Raw genomic sequence first — 20,625 nt, forward strand, 5'->3', positions numbered from 1 at the left:
TTCATTTGCTGTTTCGAACCTTTGCCTACCTAATACATTTACCAACTCTCATTGCCATGAGTAGAATCGTTATTTGGGGTGGTTGATGACTGCCTTCCCTATGGTCTAATGATATGTAGGTGCACTGTATTAGGTATTCTGTGATATCTTCTTTCTTTGGTCTCTATTCCTTGAATTCTTCAAACTTTCACTTGTTTTTTTCATTTTTTTGTTCAGGTTTTGCTCGTGTGATTAGTTTTTCCTATGCCATTGAATAGAGAGGCATGTGGACTGAGATTTTCCTTTTCCTCCATTTCCATGTTCAATTTGAATTTAAAAAGGTGAGTCTTGTGCCCTGAAATTTTTCTATAAAAGGATGGTTGGTGAACCACATTCAATGCACAAACATTCTGCTGTCTTCTATTTCCTCCTAAGCTCTGTTTATTTTAGATTTTCTGTGTTTATATCTTCATCTATTTCATCAATTCTGTTTTCGTCCTTTCTTTTCTTTTTTTTTTTTTCTGCAATGCCTCCTCTATTTGATATGATTTCTAAGATGCATCCTCCTAGAGAGGCTTGGAGGCTGAAAGTTAGGATTCTAAGGCTTTGGGTTGTACCCTCTTTTGATAACCATGAGGTTCCTAACTCAATGGAGATGATTCTCCTTGATGAGCATGTTAGCCTCTATAAGCTATTGTTTTAAATATGGTGTTAGTTGTTGTTTTTCAGTTTTCAACTTAAAATTATGTTTTTCACTAATCTGATTTTTTTTGTTGCATTCCAGTGTGAAAAAATTCAAGCTACAGTTAAGAAACAGCTTCTTAATAGGCTTAGGAATCATATAGTTGAAGGTCAAGTTTATAGAATGGCATACTTTACTCTTGTGTCAAATCATGGTAGCTATAGAGCAACTTCTCATGAATTCAAATTGGTTTTCCTTCATCGAATCACTGTTGTACCTGTTGATGAAGATGTTATCCCAAAGACTTGTTTCAACATGTTTCCTTTTTCTGACCTGCTAAACATGACCCAAGATTATGATTTTTTTGTTGGTATGTATATCATCATTGTGCTATTCTTTTATTCAAGCTTTTTTAACGAATTGTTTGAATATTTAATAGGTTGTGTTTATTTGAAATAGATGTCATTGGTCTTTTAACTTCAGTGGGTGAAGAGAAAGAATATGCAAAAGAGGAAAAAATTGTGAAAATGATTGTGCTCGAATTAACTTCAAAAGAATATGTTGATTCAGTCATTTATGGTGGTTTCTCTTTATCTTTTAATCATCTTTTTTTCTTATTTTCTGTTTCATTCTTTCTCATGTTTTGAGTTTCAGTCTTACAGTACGTTGTGCAGTGTTTGGGGACTATGTTAATCAAGTAAATTATTTCCTAGTCTCTGGCTATGTGGAGCAGTCTGTTGTTGTCATTCAACTTGCAAAAGTCAAGTTCTTTAGGGGTACATTGTTTAATTTCTCTACATTTTCTTATTACTACTCTATGTGTTGTTGATGCGTGAGTATCTTCTCTATATTTTCCTAGTGAATTTACATTCAAATTGTTGAGTTTAATCAAAATTTAAATACCTTTTAGCCATTATGGATGCTACTTTGAGTTGTGTACAATTCTATTTATTTCAGGTAGCATTTGGATGGATTTGACGAAGTTTTGTAGCAGAAAGGGAAGAAAGCGGATGATGCTGTCAACCCTGACCTCCTTGTACTTAACCAGAAATAACTTGAGTTACAGAGGTCCAATTGGCATGGTTTTAGCGACATTGGAAAGCTAACTTCCAGAGCTTTCTAACAATGTATAATAGTGCACATTTCTTCTCCAGCAAACTCTACCCACTCCACGGTGCCAAGTTCAGCGTGGACTTGAAAACTCCCAGGGAAGCACACGCCACATCCCACGCTGAACTTGGGAAAAGCCAAGTTCAGCGTGGACTCAAAGGGATGCGCACAAAACCACACTGCCTTCTCCACGTTGAACTTGGGAAAAGCCAAGTTCAGTGTGGACCTCAACATCTCAAGTGGTCTCCGTATACGCCCAAGAGCTTGCACGAATGATTAAGTAATTTTGATTAAATTTGTATTTTATTTTAAAATAGGAAAAGATATTATTTTAGTTTTAGGAAATATATTTTACATTAATTATGATTAGATATAAAAGGAGTAAAGTATTGTTTTTGTCTCCAATGTTTGGAGTAAATCCCAAAATTGTCCCTAACATTTCAATCGTTCTATTTAAGTCCCTAACGTTTCAAAATTGATTCAATGTTGTCCTGCCGTTAGGGATCCATTAACAGAATTGACGGCGGGACAAAATTGAGACAATTTTGAAACGTTAGGGACTTAAATAAGACGAAAAAGTTAGGGACAAAAACGATACATAAAAATAAATTTTAATTTAATTTTATCTTTCAATAATATTAATTTTTTACTGTACATAGTATTCAATTATTTTTTAATTACATATAAATAAATTACACTTAATCACATTATTAAGGTTAGGAGCTCTGTCTATTGTATGGATTGATACTACTATTTTTCTACTTTAATTCATGTACTGATTTATATTTCAAGAATTGTTTTCGTTCTTTATTTTATGAATTTGGGTGGAACGGAAGTATGACCCTTTTTCTAATTGAGTTCTTGTATAACTTGAAAAAGCTCTTTACTTGAACAACAGTTTGAAAACAAATTCTTCTAAATTTCTAATTATCTGGAATTAACGGGATACGTGACATATAATCCTCTTATATCTGGGTAATTAGGATTTTTGTGGCACATAAACAAGAATTGAACTTCATCCTCTAATTGGAATTAAGTGACCAAAGAATTGGCGGTTGATGAAAGTTAGAGTAGACTAAGAAGGTCTAAGGAATTAGGGCTTAGTTATATATAGTTTGCCATGAATTGAATCTTGCATGATTAAAATAGTCAATAAGAAAAGTCAATCCGAAAAATAGATATCTCTGAAGCCTTAACTGTTCTCCATATATTATTCTCATCAATTTACTGCTTGCTGTTTTAATTTCTGAATTACTATTTAATACTTTTGAATACCAAACACTCTTTTTTGTTTGTCTAACTAAGTAAATTAATCAACCATTGTTGCTTAATCCATCAATTCTCGTGGGATCGACCCTCATTCACTTGAGGTACTACTTGATACGACCCGGTGTACTTGCCGATTAGTTTATGGGTTATAAATTTTGCACCAATTTTTTGTCGCCATTGCTGAGAATTGACTGTAATTAACAACTATTAATTGTTTGATTACTTAGATTAGATAATTTTTACTTTAGTTAAATTTTTTTTTAGCATTATTCATTTTCAATTTTTAATTGTTCTTTTTTCTTTCTTTATTCTCGTTCACCCCTTCCCCCACCCCGTTTTCTTTTTATTTTCTTTTACTTTCGTTTCTTTTTTTTTTTATTTTTTATTTCACTTCCGTATTGTTTCTTTCCTTATTTGTTTTTATTTTATTAGTTTTATTTAATCCATTTTTTATTTCTTTTCAAATTTTCTTTCGTTCTTTTTTTTATTTACTTTTTTTTTATTTCATTTTTATTTTCTTTCTTTATATATTCATTTTTTTATTTTTATTTTTCTATTTTTTAGTCTTATTTAAATTTTAGCTTTAACTCTTGAATTTTTGCTCAATTATTTTTTTTATTTTCTGAAATTAAGTTTGGTGTCGCCTAATAATTTTATTTTAATTTACCTATTTATATTTTTTATAAAAAAATAAAAAAAATAAAACTATTTCGAAGGTTTTAATTTTTTTTATTTAGTTGCTTTATTTTATTTCTTTTACACAGGTTATCTCATTGGGAATTCTCTGCACTTTGACGTAGAGATTTCCACTTTTCTTTGTTTTCTGTCTGTTTATGAGCAGGAACAGAGACAAGGAACCTCTTTTAGACCTTGATCCTGAACCTGAAATGACTTTTAGGCGGCGTTTGCAACAAGCAAGACTGTACAAGGCTGCAGAGTCCACTATGGATCATAATAATGCTGTTAATGCCAATGTGGCAAATTCAGCTGGGAATGAGCAACCTAGAAGAGTGTTTGACTCTTACACTGCTCCTAATGTAGATCTTTATGGCAAAAGTATTGTGGTGCCTCCTATAGCTGCAAACAACTTTGAGTTGAAGCCACAACTAGTTACTCTTGTGCAACAAAATTGCCAATATCATGGGCTCCCTCAGGAAGACCCAAATCAATTTATCTCTGATTTTCTGCAAATTTGTAATACAGTGAAGACCAATGGAGTGAATCCTGAGGTATACAAACTCATGCTCTTCTCGTTTGCTGTGAAGGATAGAGCAAAACTATGGTTAGATTCCCAACCCAAGAAGAGTTTGGATATTTAGGACAAGGTTGTCACTGGATTTCTGACTAAATTTTTCCCACCTCAAAAGCTGACTAAGTTAAGGGTGGAGGTTCAGACTTTCAAACAGAAAGATGGTGAGACCTTTTATGAAGCTTGGGAGATATTCAAGCTACTGACTAGGCAATGCTCTCCAGACATGTTCTCTAGATGGACTCAACTGGATATCTTTTATGAGGGCTTATGTGAAATGTCCAAGATGCGCTTAGATAATTCCGCAGGTGGTTCTTTGCACATGAAGAAGACACCAGAGGAGACTATTGAGCTTATTGAGTTGGTTGCTAACAACCAATACTTATATTCTTCTAACAGGAATCCTTTGCACTCTGAAACCTCTCAGAAGAGAGGCGTGTTGGAAGTGGAAGCTGTTAATACTCTTCTTGCTCAGAACAAACTTATGTCTCAGCAAATAAATCTCCTTACTCAACAGTTGAGTGGAATGCAAGTTTCAGCTGTCAACACTCAGAATGCACATCAAGAGGTCCCTTATGACATGACAGGTAAATCTATGCAAAATGAGAATTATGTTTATGCTCAATCTTTCACTGAACAGGTCAATTTTATGGGGAATGCTCCTAGAAACCCCAATAATGATTCATACTCTAAGACCTACAATCAGGGGTGGAGAAATCACCCAAATTACTATTGAGCTTATTGAGTTGGTTGCTAACAACCAATACTTATATTCTTCTAACAGGAATCCTTTGCACTCTGAAACCTCTCAGAAGAGAGGCGTGTTAGAAGTGGAAGCTGTTAATACTCTTCTTGCTCAGAACAAACTTATGTCTCAGCAAATAAATCTCCTTACTCAACAGTTGAGTGGAATGCAAGTTTCAGCTGTCAACACTCAGAATGCACATCAAGAGGTCCCTTATGACATGACAGGTAAATCTATGCAAAATGAGAATTATGTTTATGCTCAATCTTTCACTGAACAGGTCAATTTTATGGGGAATGCTCCTAGAAACCCCAATAATGATTCATACTCTAAGACCTACAATCAGGGGTGGAGAAATCACCCAAATTTTGGGTAGAGAGAGCAACCTCAGAGGCCACAGAATTTTAATAATAATTTTCAGGGTAGTTTTCAACAGAATAATTTTAGTAACCACCAGTTTCAGTCATCTCAGCAAGCAACTTTCAGCCCCAGCAGAACAATGATTTGGAAGCAATATTGGCAAGTTTTAGGCAGGAAACCAGAGCATCAATCAAGAACTTGGAGATTCAGATGGGTCAATTAGCCACAAAAGTTAATAAAATTGATCAGAGGACTACTAATAGCCTTCCTGGCAACACAATTCCAAATCCAAGAGAGGAATGTAAGGTTATCACCTTGATAAGTGGACAAGTGGCAAGTATGGAAGCACAAGTTAATGAGGAGCCAGTTGAAAAAGAAGCTCCAGAGGAGAAGAAGGAAGAAGTAGAGCACGTCCCTCCAAAGCGTGCGAACAACCCATTCCCAGACTCTCTTGACACTTATCCTACATTGCCAAAGGCTCGTGAGTACAAGCCTAAAATGCCATATCCTCAGAGACTTCAAAAGAAGAGCAAGGACAAGCAGTTTTCAAAGTTCTTGGAAGTCTTCAGAAAGTTGCAAATCAATATTTCTTTTGTTGAGGTTTTGGAGCAAATGCCTCTCTATGTCAAATTCATGAAGGAGTTGTTGTCAAAGAAGAAGCCTTTAAAGGGAGATGAGACAGTGGTCTTGACTAAGAAATGTAGTGCCATAATTTAGAATAATTTGCCAAGGAAGATGCCAGATCCAGGGAGCTTTCAAATTCCATGCACCATTGGGAGCACAACCTTTAAAAAAGCGTTATGTGATATGGGAGCAAGCATCAATTTAATGCCCCTGTCTGTGATGAAGAAGCTGCAAATCCAAGAGGCACAACCCACAAGGATAGCATTACAGATGGCAGACAAATCTATAAAGCCGGCATATAGATTAGTGGAGAATATCCTGGTCAAAGTGGGTAAGTTTTTCCTTCCAGCAGATTTTGTGATTCTTGACACAGGGGAGGATGAGAATGTCTCTATAATTCTAGGAAGACCATTCCTAGCCACTGGGAGAGCTCTAATTGATGTAGAAGCAGGTGAATTAGTGCTTAGAGTGCATAACGAGCAACTGGTCTTTCATGTCTTCAAAGATATACATTCAGCAGGTGAAGAAGAGAGGTGCATGCAGACTGAGCTTATTAATCCAAACCTTCAAGAACCCCCTGATGATGCACAGCAGAATCTGCAGCTCAAACCTCCTTTGGTGACAATCAATAAAATTTCTCCTGACATCAAACCTAAGTTTGGTGTCGGGAATGCATCATCCACCAAGGAGAAGGTTCCTAAAAAGAAGAAAGTACCCAGAGGATGAAGAAACAAAAAGATCCTCACTAAAGATTTCTCCCTAGGGATGAAGGTAGTGTTGACTAACAATCTAGTGTGGACTTATATAGTAAACAGAATCCTCTCTCTGGAGCTTGTTGAGCTACGTTATGGGGACACAGGGAGAAGATTCACAGTGAGGGGCGAAGAGCTAAGCCCTTATGATCCTCCTCCTTAGAGGAGCTGACCGTCAAGCTAGTGATGGTAAAGAAGCTCTTGTCGGGAGGCAACCCGATAATTTCGTATCCTTAGTTATTTTTCTGTTGCGTTGATTATATTATTTATTTGATTTTTTTATTGAGTTTTTACTGTTTTTTCTTTGTTTTACATGTGTTTGATCATATAAAAATTTTAGAACTGGAACCGGACATTTAAAAAAATTTATGCCCACTCTAGAAAAGGTTAATCTCTGCCAGGTCCACGTTGAACTTGGAATTTTCCAAATTCAGCGTGGTGAATGACGTAAATGGCATGTAGTTGAGTTAAGAGCCCACACTGAACTTGAGAAATCCTAAATTCAGCGTTGTGAACGACGTACAAAGGGAACGCATCAAAACCAAGCAAAGTTAACGCCGAACTTGATCTGTTGCAAGTTCAGGTGGGAGCCTTTTCTTTTACAAGATTCTTTCTCTTTTGTACTTTTGTCTTTCCCCCATATCCATCCCGTAACCCTATTCCCATTCCCCAACCTCATATTAATCCCCTATTATATATATATATATATATATATATATATATATATATATATATATATATATAAACAAAAAAAATTAAAACATATAAAATTAAAACATAAAACAATACAAAATAAAAAAAATAATATATATTTTCAATATTTTAACCTTTTTTTATCCTTTTATCCTCTTTTTTTGTAATAATTTTTATTTTTACTCCTCCGTGCACTTTTTATGTCCCTCCCTGTTTTCAAATTTTCTTTGCTTGAGGACAAATAAACTTTTAAGTTTGGTGTTGTCGCTTCGCTCATAGCTTTTCTGTTTATTTCAATGGCACCAAAGGGAGATGAATCATCTTCACAGAGGAGCACAGCCTAAAGAATGAGACGGCCACTAGAATAATTGAGGTGGTTGAGTTCCTTTCGTTCTATATTTTCTTTCGTTCTTATTATGTTAGGTTCCTGTTTTTTTGTTTTTTTTGTGATTGCATGATCAGTTTTTATTTCAATTCCTAGGTTCTAGTTTAATTTACTGTTTATTTTGTTATTTGATTTTTTTATTCTGAAAGAATGTCTCATGTATTGCTCACTAAGCTTGAAATCAAAAGAAAAGAAAGAAGTGATATAATGCATGAAAAGAGTGGGTTTATATTTAAGATTAATCTTATTTACTTAAATGTGGTGGTATTAATTGTAATTCTGAATGAATGACATGAATAGTGCATGTTTGAATTTGAATCAAGAGATGTTGATGTATGAGAAACAGGAATTTAGAGAATTATTATGACTTCTCTGAAATAAACAAAAAATTTAATCCTTAAAGCAAAAGAGACAACAAAATAAGCATAAAAGCAAGTCCAAGACTCTGAGCATCAATGACCAGGGAGTCTGAAATAATTAAAAGCTCAAAGAGTTGTTTTCCTAGTCATATGCTTGTGGTATTCTTGTTTCAAGTAACCCTTGAGACTTAATATTTAGGGTCATGACCAAATGCATTCAGCAGAGTATGCCAAAGGCTTTGAGCACCACTGTCTCGAAAAAACTGAAAGAGCAATCATAACTTAGAAAGAGTTCCCCAATCAAGTGCTTGTGGTGTTTCTGTGTCAAGTAAAGCTTGAGACAAAACATTTGAAGTCACGGCTATGCTCAAGGTGCAAAGCACCAAAGAAAAGAGATTTAAACTAAATTTTGCTGTATTTAAGGATTAAAGTGGAGTATAAAGCTCAGAGAATTCATAATATGATCCGAATTCTAATTTCAAATAACACTGACATTCCTTTGATTCAAAGGAGAGTGAGATGCCAAAACTGTTTAGAGTTACAATGAATAAACCCCACTTTAAGAATAGACTTGAGCATGACTAAACTCTCACTTCTCATGCAAATTCACATCTTAATTATGCACTTATTTTGGTTGCTTGAGGACAAGCAACAATTCAAGTTTGGTGTTGTGATGCGTGAGCATCTTCTCTATATTTTCCTAGTGAATTTGCATTCAAAATATTGATTTTAATCAAAATTTAAATACCTTTTAGCCACTATGGATGCTACTTTGAGTTGTGTACAATTCTATTGATTTCAGGTAGCATTTGGATAGATTTGACGGAGTTTTGTAGCAGAAAGGGAAGAAAGCGGATGATGCTGTCAACCCCGACCTTCTTGCACTTAACCAAAAATAACTTGAGCTACAAAGGTCCAATTGGCGTGGTTTTAGTGACATTGGAAAGCTAACTTTCAGAGCTTTCCAACGATGTATAATAGTGCACACTTCTTTTACAGCAAACTCTGCCCACTCCACGTTGAACTTGGCCCCTGCCAAGTTCAGCGTGGACTTGAAAACTCCTAGGAAAGCACACGCCACATCCCATGTTGAACTTGGGAAAAGCCAAGTTCAACGTGGACTCAAAGGGATGCACATAAAACCACACTGCCTTCTCCACGCTGAACTTGGGGAAAGTCAAGTTCAGCGTGGACCTCAACATCTCAAGTGGTCCCCAGATATGCCCAAGAGCTTGCACGAATGATTAAGTAATTTTGATTAAATTTGTATTTTATTTTAAAATAGGAAAATATATTATTTTAATTTTAGAAAATATATTTTACATTAATTAGGATTAGATATAAAAGGGAAAAGAATCAGCCCTTCGGGCTCTTCTCTTCTTCTCTTGGACCTTATTCCGCAATTTACAATTTTACAGAATCCTAGTTTTCTCTCTGAACCATGAGCAGCTAAACCTCCATTGTTAAGGTTAGGAGCTCTGTCTATTGTATGGATTGATACTATTATTTTTCTATTTTAATTCATGTACTAATTTATATTTCAAGAATTATTTTCGTTCTTTATTTTATGAATTTGGGTGAAACGGAAGTATGACCCTTTTTCTAATTGAGTTCTTTTATAACTTGGAAAAGCTCTTTACTTGAACAACAGTTTGAAAACAAATTCTCCTAAATTTCTAATTATCTGGACTTAAGGAGATACGTGACATATAATCCTCTTATATTTGGGTAATTAGGATTTTTGTGGCACATAAACTAGAATTGAACTTGATCCTCTAATTGGAATTAAGTGACCAAAGAATTGGCAGTTGATGAAAGTTAGAGTAGACTAAGAAGGTCTAAGGAATTAGGGCTTAGTCATATATAGTTTGCCATGAATTGAATCTTGCATGATTAAAATAGTTAGTAAGAAAAGTTAATCTGGAAAATAGATATCTCTGAAACCTTAACTGTTCTTCATATATTATTCTCATCAATTTACTGCTTGCTGTTTTAATTTCTGAATTACTGTTTAATGCTTTTGAATACCAAACACTCTTTTCTATTTGTCTAACTAAGTAAATTAATCAACCATTGTTGCTTAGTCCATCAATCCTCGTGGGATCGACCCTCATTCACTTGAGGTACTACTTGGTACGACCCGGTGCACTTGTCGGTTAGTTTGTGGGTTATAAATTTTGCACCAGTTGTCTCCCATGAACTTTGCTAGACTCTTTCGGTATTGCTGTGTAGGTCAAGTAGGTCTCCAAAATGTGATGTATGCCACTCAAATGTTATTTAATCCTGATATTCCTGAAGTTGTTGAATTCAGGCAGAGGTTAGCATGGTTTATTTTGGTGTTTTTCTTTCTGTTCCTTAGTTATAATTAATCTGGAGTAACAAGTACATGTACTTGCATCATTTTTTTTGTTAGTATGATTGAGCAAGGTGTCAATGGTACCCAGCCACTGTTTATCACAAATGAGGGTAAAGTTGTCTCCTTGGAAGATGATTTCATGCGTTTAACTAGAAGATGCACTATTGAAGAGCTCCAGGATAACAATGAGGTTGACATTTTTTTGAGTTATTTGTGTTTATTTTATACACCAATGAACAGAAAAAAAATGGAACAATTTTCATATCTGTTCTTTCATGCATATTGTTAACAAATTTTAAAATGTCCCTTGCGTAGGAGGGTTCTTTTATCATTTTTGGTACAATCAGAGGTATTTGTTGAGGATGGAAGTTGGTGGTATTCTACTTGTGTATGTGGAAAGGGTATCTATCCTCAAAATGGTGCATACTACTGTGATTTCTGTGTGAAGCATATAACTAATGTCACTCCGAGGTCAGAAATTTTGTTCAAAATATTTTTTCATTTTTTGTTGTGGATTGTTTATAAGAATAATGTTTCAGGTTTTTTTTATCTCTAATCATTATGTTCTTTTTTTCTTCATTCTGCAAATTTAAAATTAAAATAACACTTGAAGATCATAGTGGGGAGGGTATTTTCATTCTCTTTGATCGTGAAGCATCTTATTTGTTTAAGAAATCATGCGCTGACTTGTTTACTGAGGTTAAAAAAGATGCAAGTGTATGTGCTTAGTTTTCTTTTGTGTGTTGTTCACTTTATGTGGTTCATTTTTTTTATACCCATATTCTTTATTTTGGTTCATATGTGTTATTCAAACTGTGTAACTCTTATCTATTACCTTGAAAATAGCTTATATGTGGGAATACTTATCCTCCCATATTCCAAGGGTTTATTGGAAAAAAGTTGCTGCTGAAGGTTGATACCAAAGGTGTTGGACTTGATAAATTTTATGGCACTTTCCGAGTTAGGAGAGTATGTGATGTTCCCACCATTATAGCTATGTTTGAACTTCCTGATTATGATGTTGATGATGAGTCTACTCCAAAAAAAGGTTACATATACATATAAGTATTTTTATATTGTGTAAATTCCTTTTTTTTTTTGTATTGTGCTGTGGTCAACTTTTCTTATGTTCTTATCTATTTTTTAACTTTTATGCTATATCAATAGGAGCCTGAATTGATCAAATCTGTTCCCTGTGGAAATGGGGATATTGGTATTAAGAAGGAGTCATCAAGGACTTTTACCAAAAGTGAAAAAGTTGATGCTGAGTCTTCTAGGATTTTATGTAAATCCCCAGTTCTTATAGATTTTTTGGCTGAAAAATAGCCTGATGTTTTCGAATGGACTGAGGTTGCTGCCTTAATTAATCATGAAAGTGGAAAAACTGAGAAAACACCCAAGAATGATATCCTTAGTGATGATCTTTCTGCTAAACTGGATATATTGCTTAGCTCACCAGTGAAAGAAACTCAGGTGTTATCATATAATATTTTTTTCTCCTTCGTATGTGTGCTATTTCTAAATGTATTTTGCATTGTTGAGTGATTTTCATACCTTTTGTTAATTTGTATGTCATAGGAGGTGTTCTCCCAAGTTCTTGATGCATCTTCCGAATATGGAGAAAGGGTTAATCATGAAGATCATGTTGTCACTTCCAAGGGCAAGAGGAATTTGAATCCCCAATTTGACGAGGCGGCTAATGATGCAGATAGGCGTGGGTCCAAGATTTTCAAGGTTGATGGAGCTTGATTTAAGTTGTGGAATTGAGCTGCTGTGTGTAGGTGTGGGTATTTTATATAGTATATCTATAACTGTTTAGAAGGCTTATGATTCCAAGTGGATCTAAATGTAATCATGCTGGCTGGATACTATTTTAATTTGCCTTTTTTGGATTGTGTCCAACAAATAGGATTGTCAGATATAGGGATTTTTCTTGTGTGTTGGCTTAGGTCACGTGTCAACTAGGTCTATTGTCAACCCCTTCTTTTGTAATAGTGACTTTGCTAGGGATTGGACACATTTTTAATGCTGTAGCCTATATAGGTTACATACTAGGATATGTAGTCAGATGTTAGAATCCTCCTTATCATAGGAGAGATAGCCATATCTAATTGTCTATATTAATATCAATATATTAATAAAATGCAGCAGTTATTATTATTATTTGTTTATTGTTGTACAACCCTATCTTTTCACTTTTGTGCCTTACCAAACATGTGGATGGTTATATAAGGTGTTTGTTGCTGTGGTTAACAATTATTTTTCCCAGCCCCCTCCCCCCCCCCCTTTTTTTTTACTTGTTGCTTATAGGAACTTCAGAATGTAGATGTCTTTTTGGCAATGAATTAGGGATAGTTCTTGGGGTTTATGTTTCAAGCTCTTGTTTTGTTTAGCACGTGTAACAAATATGTCTCAAAGTTCTGTTCGTGCCAGAGAATATAGGAGGAATTTTTTAAAAAGAAAGCGAACACATAGTCACCATCGAAATGCAAGAGGTCAGTACTGAATTGACCTTCGTGATATTTTAAGTTTTTTTGCTCCAACTTCCAATAATTTCATACTTATGGGAGTGTTTGTAATTTTTTTTGGTAATGTTTTAGAGGTCCTCGATTCTTCGATGCTTGCTCTCTCTTTTAATTAAGTTTATTCCTCTAGCTATATTTTTGTAGTTAATCTTTATGTTTCGAAAATTTATGTGTTTATTTTATATTTTTTCAATGTTTATGTATATTTTTATTCCTGTCCAATTTTGTTTTTGTTATATTATATTTTAAGTTCTTTTGATTTATATCTAATAACACATTCGTTTATTGATTTATTATTATTTTTTTACATTGATATACTTAAAAGGTTTACTTTAACTATTACTAACATAGAGAATTCCTAATTAAACATATCACCAAGACTTCTGTTTTGGTCTCTTTTTAATTTGATACCTAAATTAATATTTGTAAGACAAAAAATGATATAATAATTCTAAATGTCATTTAAAATAATTATAATAATTCTAAATAGTGACAAAAAGTTACTAACTTAGCTAGCATAATCTTGAAATTGTTTAGTTCTTGCTTTTTACATGCCTAAAAGTGATTAATATAGTTAATAATTAATTCAACCCAAATAATTACTAAATGTAATTAAATTAGCTAGCTTAGGCCTGACTAGTTGCTGCATGTGGCTGAAATAATTAATCCCATGATAAATTTGTTTAGAAAATCATTTAGATCACTACACGGGTTTAACTTATATACTTATTTCAAACGTACACAAGTACCAGAGGTTATTAAACTGTTTAATTAGCGTTTATTCTTGTCGTGGAGAATATGAAAAGTTTCTTAGTTATGTGGTTGGATCCAGGTAATTAGTTAATTAATTAACTTTTCTAGCTAAATAATACAGGAGGGGTATTTGTTGAAACTTTTTAAATTTGATTTCCTAATCAATATTTGTATATTAAAAAAAATTTAATTACTCTGTCGGTCTCTATAATTTTCCAAAATTTTCTATTAGGTCCACATCTTTTTTTCTTTCAATTCTATCCCTGAACGATTTTTTTTTTTATTTTTCAATTAGGCCCCTCTTGACAGTGATTCGCTTAACTATATAGGGAGCTAATTACAACAAAAAAATTTGGTGGAGGGATTTAATTAAAAGAAAAACAAAGCCCAGGACCCAATTAAAAAAAAAGGTTCAAGGACTCAATTAAAATAAAAAAATATATAGGCACGTATTTAAAAATTTTGTAAAATTCTATGGACCAATAGAGTCGTTAAAGCCTAAAAAAATAGAAAATGATTCTAATAGTCATTTAGATGATTTAATTCGAACCTAGACAATTACTATGAGTGATTAAAATAATGAAACAAAGCCTATTCTAACATTAAAAAATATCAAAATGTTCCTGAATGTGCATTATCCTTTATTTATATTTAAATCAACAGTTAATTCACATTGGCTTTTATAGTTTATTATATTTTTAATGTTCAATTTGCATGCTGATTATTAAATAATTCATTAATTGATTTCTTATTTGATCATTTTTTATTTTTGGTTGTCAAATATATATATTTATATAAATTTGTCTTATTTTAAATCAAAATGGATGATCTAGACCAATCAGAAATATATGATCCTTCAATAAATTCATTCAGTCAAGTTGGTTCCGTTATTGATCATCCTCTCTTCTTGCAAAGTGAGATACAAGGTACGCTCTCTTTCTTAAATCATCTATTATTCAAGCATAGTCAAATAGAATTCTTATTTAGTTAATGCTAAAAAAATTCATTGTGCTTCTGTGATAAGGTATTATTTCGTCAGAGTAAAACAGAAGTACTATTTTGGCATATATTTTTTGGACACAGTTTAAAGGAGTAAAGTATTTATATATATTACATTTGTATGCTAATGGTTTATTCATTTTATGTCGAATCTATTTCATGTCATATAATTGAGATGAAATTTTTTTATTGTTATGCATATTTTTTTCCTTTATTTTTACCAGGTTGTCTTGATGTTGGTGATCCTAACTATGAATGTTCAATCTGTGGAGCGTGTTTCTGGTTATTAGAACGTGTTGAAAGAGAATCTACAATTAACCATCTTGTGTTTACTGTTTGTTGCTCAAAAGGGAAAATTCATTTACCTTATCTCCGAAAGCCCCCAGATCTGTTATATAATTTGATTAACGGACATGATAGCAAGAGTTTATACTTCCAAAAGAATATTCAATCTTATAACAATATGTTTGCTTTCACGTCTCTTGGTGGTAAGGTATTGGATTCAATCAATGATGGGAGTGGTCCACCGCAGTTTATAATAACTGGTCAAAATTATCATCGGATTGGAAGTTTGCTCCCAGATGCTGGTCAGAAGCCTAAATTTGCGCAATTATATATATACGACACTCAGCATGAGATAACGTATAGGCAGGGAATTTTTGGGTATGTGTGTCTGAAATTTTGTTGTCGAGTTTTTTTATTGTATTTTTCCTAATATTTTAATATTTTCTGTATTGAAGAAAATGTTTATAGCTGGCATTGCATAGTTATTCCATGTTTTATTCCCCTTATAATGTGTTATTAATCATTTTTAACTAATGATGATGTATCAAATGATATGATAATTGTATTCTGTGTGGTTCTTAAATATATTTTTGTGTTTAATACATGTTTGTTTTAGGCAAACATCTGAGATATATAAAGAATTGATAACTGAGTTGTTGCAAATGATCGATACTCATAATGTTATAGCACAATCATTTCAAAGAGTCAGAGAATTCTATGAATGTCATCCATCTGAGATTTTCTCTTTGAAGTTGTATTCGCAAATGACAGTTGATCGAAGAACTTACAGTGCTCCCTCTTGTGATGAAGTTGCTGCTTTGGTTGTTGGAGATTTTGATTCGTCGGATCATGGTCGTGACATTATTGTTCGATCTACTGCTGGTCAGTTGCAATGTATCTATGAAACTCATACTCTGTATTGGCCTTTACAGTATCCGTTGTTGTTTCCATATGGCGAGGATGGTTACCAATTGAATATTCCTTATCAAGGTTAACAACATGGATATGTTCCCGGAAGGAGAACAATGGGTTTCTCTCAGGGAATTTATCTGTTTTCGTCTGCAGATTAAGCAGCACGAAGATGGAATTATTCACAAGTGTATGCGATTATTTCAACAATTTGTTGTTGATTGTTTCACAATGATTGAGTCCCAAAGGTTGTATGAGATTAGAAACAAGCAAAGTACAATTAGAGGAGAAGTCCTTCAAGGAATAGAGGAGGCTATACGTCGCGGTGATGACGAAGCTTCTTCAATTGGGACACGAGTCATTTTGCCGTCTTCCTTCACTGGTGGTCGACGTTATATGTTTAACCATTGTCAGGATGCCATGGCAATTTGTAAACATTTTGGCTATCCAGATTTATTCCTCACTATTACGTGTAATCCAAATTGGCCTGAATTTCAGCGATTCACAGAGCGAGAGCAAATTTCTATCGCTGATCGTCCTAATATCTCTTGTCGTGTCTTTCATGCTAAGTTGAAACGCCTCCTAAGTGATCTTAAGGAAGGTGTGTTTTTTAGACCACTTAATGCAGGTTTGTTATTTCTCACTTAGCATTTCAATTTCTGTCTGTTGTCTTGAGACATATATTTGTTTGGCTTCTTTAGGATATTTTTGTATTTTTTATGTATGTATAGTATTGAGTTCCAAAAGAGAGGTCTACCACATGCACACATGTTACTTTGGCTTAACGGGGAAAGCAACTTACAAAGTATTGAAATTGTTGATGAATTGATTTGTGCCGAGCTACCCAATCCCCATAAATTTCCAGCTCTTTATAATGTCGTCACCAAGTGCATGATCCATGGGCCCTGCAGTCGACTTAGACCGAGTTCTCCTTGCATGAAAGATGGTAAGTGCTCAAAATTTTATCCGAAAAGATTTGTTGACCAAACGAGGTTTGATGAAGATGGCTATCCAATTTATAAACGTCGTAATATGGGTGTTACAGTAAAAATCAATTATGTTGATATTGACAACAGATTTGTCGTGCCCTATAATCCACTACTATTGATGAAATATCAAGCTCACATAAATCTTGAATTCTGTAACAAGTCAAACGTCATTAAGTATCTTTTTGAGTATGTCAATAAAGGTCCGGATCGGGTAATTGCAACAATTGGAGAAACGTATCAGGTTGGTCAATCTTCTCAAGTAATTGATGAGATCAAACAATATTACGATTGTCGTTATTTATCACCGTCTGAATCCATGTGGAAAATTTTTGCTTATGATATTCATCATAGATGGCCATCAGTACAGAGGTTGACTTTTCATTTACCGAACCAGCAACATGTTGTATTCGATGATGCTGATATCATTACTCATGTTTATCTGAAGGAGATGTGTACTTGATGACCCATTTTACAGTTCTACCAAACACTGGTTTGAACAGAGTGACGAAACATCGATTCTGACTTTTGTTTCAATACAAGACCTCTGTTGTTTCTGTGATATCTGTAAGGATACCTCATTCGGGTTTGTGTTTTACCTCAATAAATGAAATTGATCAAAGGACAAAGGATGACGATTTCCTCATTGGTTCGTACAAGTTTCTTGATCTTCCCTCTTAGAAACATAGTATTATGTAATAAAACGTGTGGTTTCTGATTCAAATTTATAAATGTTTCAATCTAATTATTAGACTTTGTTGGGATCATTACTGGTGTTCGAAAAGAAAAAAATGTAGCATCATATGGCAAGATGATCAAAGAAGTTGTGCTATAAGTTTTTTCTGATGGGTATTATCTCTCTCACTTTCTCCCATATCATTAGTTATCTTCTATTAATTCTAAATTCTTTTTGTTCCAGCCTTTATGTTTATAACAATAAATATATAGTTAGATTCTTTTGAAACTTATTTGTTCAGCAAAAAATTACAATGCAATGTGTTTGGAAATGCTTGTGATCTATTGGAATATCATAACTTACAAAAATATCCAAGATCTCCGGTGATTGTTCTTGAGTCTTTTAAAATCAAAGCAATTGAAGGTTAGTTTCAAACATATTCAGTGAATGTTTACTCTAATAGTTAGTTTTGTGTTTTTTGACCTTTTAATTTAAATATGGTTTAAGGTTAATAGAATAGGATTCTTGCATGCAGGTCGGGTAAGCCTACAGAATGTGATGAATGTCTCTAGGTTATTCATTAATCCCGACATTCCTGAGTCTATTGAGTTCCTAAGCAGGTTAGTTGTGATAAAAAAAAATATAAAGCTACAATCTGCTATGCTTATTTTGTTGGTATTCATGTATATGTTTTGTATTATGAAGATTAGTTATTGTATCTTGTATGTAGATTTAGTGTTGCCAGTTATGGATTCTCAAGACTTATGACCAATGAGCTTGGATACTTAGTTTCTAAAGTTGATGGTGATTATTTCAATCCCAAAGAGATCAGTAGTATTCAAGATCTTCATGCAGATAACGGGGTACTATTTTAGATTGACAAACTCTCCATTTAATATTCAAATTTGAATTTATTAAACATGTGTGTCGGTTTTCATAATCTGGTTTGTTAATCATTATTCTATAGTATATCATTGTTTTTAAAATTTTACAGGATAGTCATTACTTCGTTATTGGGACAATTAAGGAAGTTATAGATGAACCAGATTGGTGGTACTACTCATGTCTATATGGTCATGCCGTTGTTGAGCATGAGGATCTCTACCTTTGTGATGCTTGTGGTTCATGTGTTGAACATGTTATGGTCAAGTAAGGTTCATATATAACTCTATTATGGAATAGATTAAGTATCAATCTTTTGGATTTTTGTTAGTTCTTTATTATGCACAACTCTTTGTGTTGTTAAGCAGATTTCTTGGTTTTAGTTGTTATTCTTGGTTGTTAATTGTGTTAGATATGGGATTCGGGTAAAGATTCACGATGGTGGGTGTGTTGTTTTGTTTATTCTCCTTGATAATACGGCAACAAAACTATTTGAAAAAACTTGTTCTTAACTATCATAAATATTAAAAAATTTAGTCCTTCTTAACAATTTTGATATTAAAAGTCTTTTTTAATAATTAATTTTTCATAACGGTCCTTTAGTGTAATTTTTCTTAAAAAAAATTATTCAAATAATTTTTATTTTTATTTTCTTTTAATTTTTTCCCATCTTTAACAACATGAGAAGCAATCACCAACAAAATATAAAAAATCAAAGGTCACCCACTTCTCCCTCCTCTCCCCCTACAAAAAAAAAGTCACAAAAGCTAACCTAGTGACCCTTCGTTATCTCTCTCTGACGTCTCACCTCACTCAACCAAGAAACCCACCATTCAACTTTTGCAGGGTTAAACCCCATATCCTCCTACAACATATGAAGCTGTCGTCATCTACAGTGGCTCTCGGCGCCTCCGATTCGTCCAACAGACAAATCTCCGGCAGTTTCTTGGCGGATAGTCCTTTTCCTTGGGCTCTTGACAGATCGGGACTATATACTTCGTCCAACTAACAAGGGACATGATGATGAGGTAAATTGTCTGAAAACCGAAGAACAAGTTTAGCTTTTGCCCTAATCGTTGCACTCCCAACACAATCTTTTGTTCACTCTTTTTTCTTTTGCTTTTCTTTTCACTTTTGGTAGCTTTCATATCGTTAATTTTATCAAGTGAAGTTTTGGGTTCTGAAAAAATTGAGTTAATAAGTTTATGTGAATGTGCTAAGTTCAAATATGCTTTCTGATTATTTTCTTCCTAAAAGTAGTATTTCTGTTGGCCTGACATGGTGCTAAATAGTATTTTCTTCACTATTTGGGTATTCGATGATGCTGATATCATTACTCATGTTTATCTGCGTAACAAAGATTTGGTGACAATGTTTACGGGTTGGATGATAGCCAACAGGCGATTCCCGGAGGGGCGGGCTTTAACATATGTGGAATATGCAGGAAAATTTGTCTATTATTCGAATAGTAGGGTGTGGAAGCGAAGACAGAGGGGATTCTCAATTGGAAGATTGAGTTTCGCTCATCCCTTATCTGGTGAACTTTTCTATATGCGGATGCTTTTGAATGTGCAGAGAGGATGTACCAGTTTCCGAAGTATAAGGACCGTGAATGGTGTTGCTTATGATACATTTCAAGAGGCATGTTCCACTATGGGATTCTTGATCAATGATAACGAGTTAGTTTCTGCTATTAAGGAAGTCACTGAGTTAGCGTCAGCTTCACATCTAGGGAGGCTTTTTATGATGTTGTTGCTTTCTGGATCCATGGGAAGACCTTTGTCAGTCTGGGAACAAACTTGGGCTTATTTGTTTGATGATATTCTTTATCGCATAAGACATGAGTTGCAATATCCCGGTAAGATTTTACTTTTCATGATGAATTTATTGTATGACATGCATGTACACATGCACACACACACATTGGACACATATGATGTTCAGGTGCTAATATTTATTAATTATCATTAAACGTAGATCTAACAATGAGTCAGAAAGAGTTGAAAACATTTTGTTTGTTGGAGATTGAGAAATTATTGCAGAATAA

At 33.8% G+C, this 20,625-nt stretch overlaps 2 protein-coding genes and 1 non-coding gene across 3 annotated transcripts; 2 read left to right on the forward strand and 1 right to left on the reverse strand.

Moving 5' to 3' along the window:
- Nucleotides 1-505: 505 nt before the first annotated feature.
- Nucleotides 506-12,312, forward strand: LOC110267900 (uncharacterized). Its single transcript, XM_088488912.1, has 13 exons — nucleotides 506-655; nucleotides 764-1,031; nucleotides 1,121-1,243; nucleotides 1,336-1,437; nucleotides 4,028-4,104; nucleotides 4,783-4,929; nucleotides 5,168-5,261; nucleotides 10,440-10,524; nucleotides 10,621-10,753; nucleotides 11,410-11,583; nucleotides 11,731-11,820; nucleotides 11,890-12,036; nucleotides 12,142-12,312. Exons 1-13 carry the CDS (start codon nucleotides 506-508, stop codon nucleotides 12,310-12,312), a joined length of 1,761 nt encoding a protein of 586 aa, XP_088345038.1.
- LOC148579145 (small nucleolar RNA R71) lies at nucleotides 4,414-4,517 on the reverse strand. Its single transcript, XR_015896638.1, has one exon. It is a non-coding gene; the product is annotated as a small nucleolar RNA R71 (small nucleolar RNA).
- A 2,349-nt stretch (nucleotides 12,313-14,661) lies between the features above and the next one.
- On the forward strand, nucleotides 14,662-16,120 carry LOC148579146 (uncharacterized). The gene is made up of 3 exons (XM_088488915.1): nucleotides 14,662-14,767; nucleotides 15,065-15,503; nucleotides 15,742-16,120. Exons 1-3 carry the CDS (start codon nucleotides 14,662-14,664, stop codon nucleotides 16,118-16,120), a joined length of 924 nt encoding a protein of 307 aa, XP_088345041.1.
- The last annotated feature ends 4,505 nt before the right edge of the window (nucleotides 16,121-20,625 follow it).

The sequence above is a fragment of the Arachis ipaensis genome, chromosome B10 (genome assembly GCF_059453495.1).
Source record: "Arachis ipaensis isolate K30076 ecotype BB chromosome B10, ASM5945349v1, whole genome shotgun sequence".
Lineage (NCBI taxonomy): Eukaryota > Viridiplantae > Streptophyta > Magnoliopsida > Fabales > Fabaceae > Arachis > Arachis ipaensis.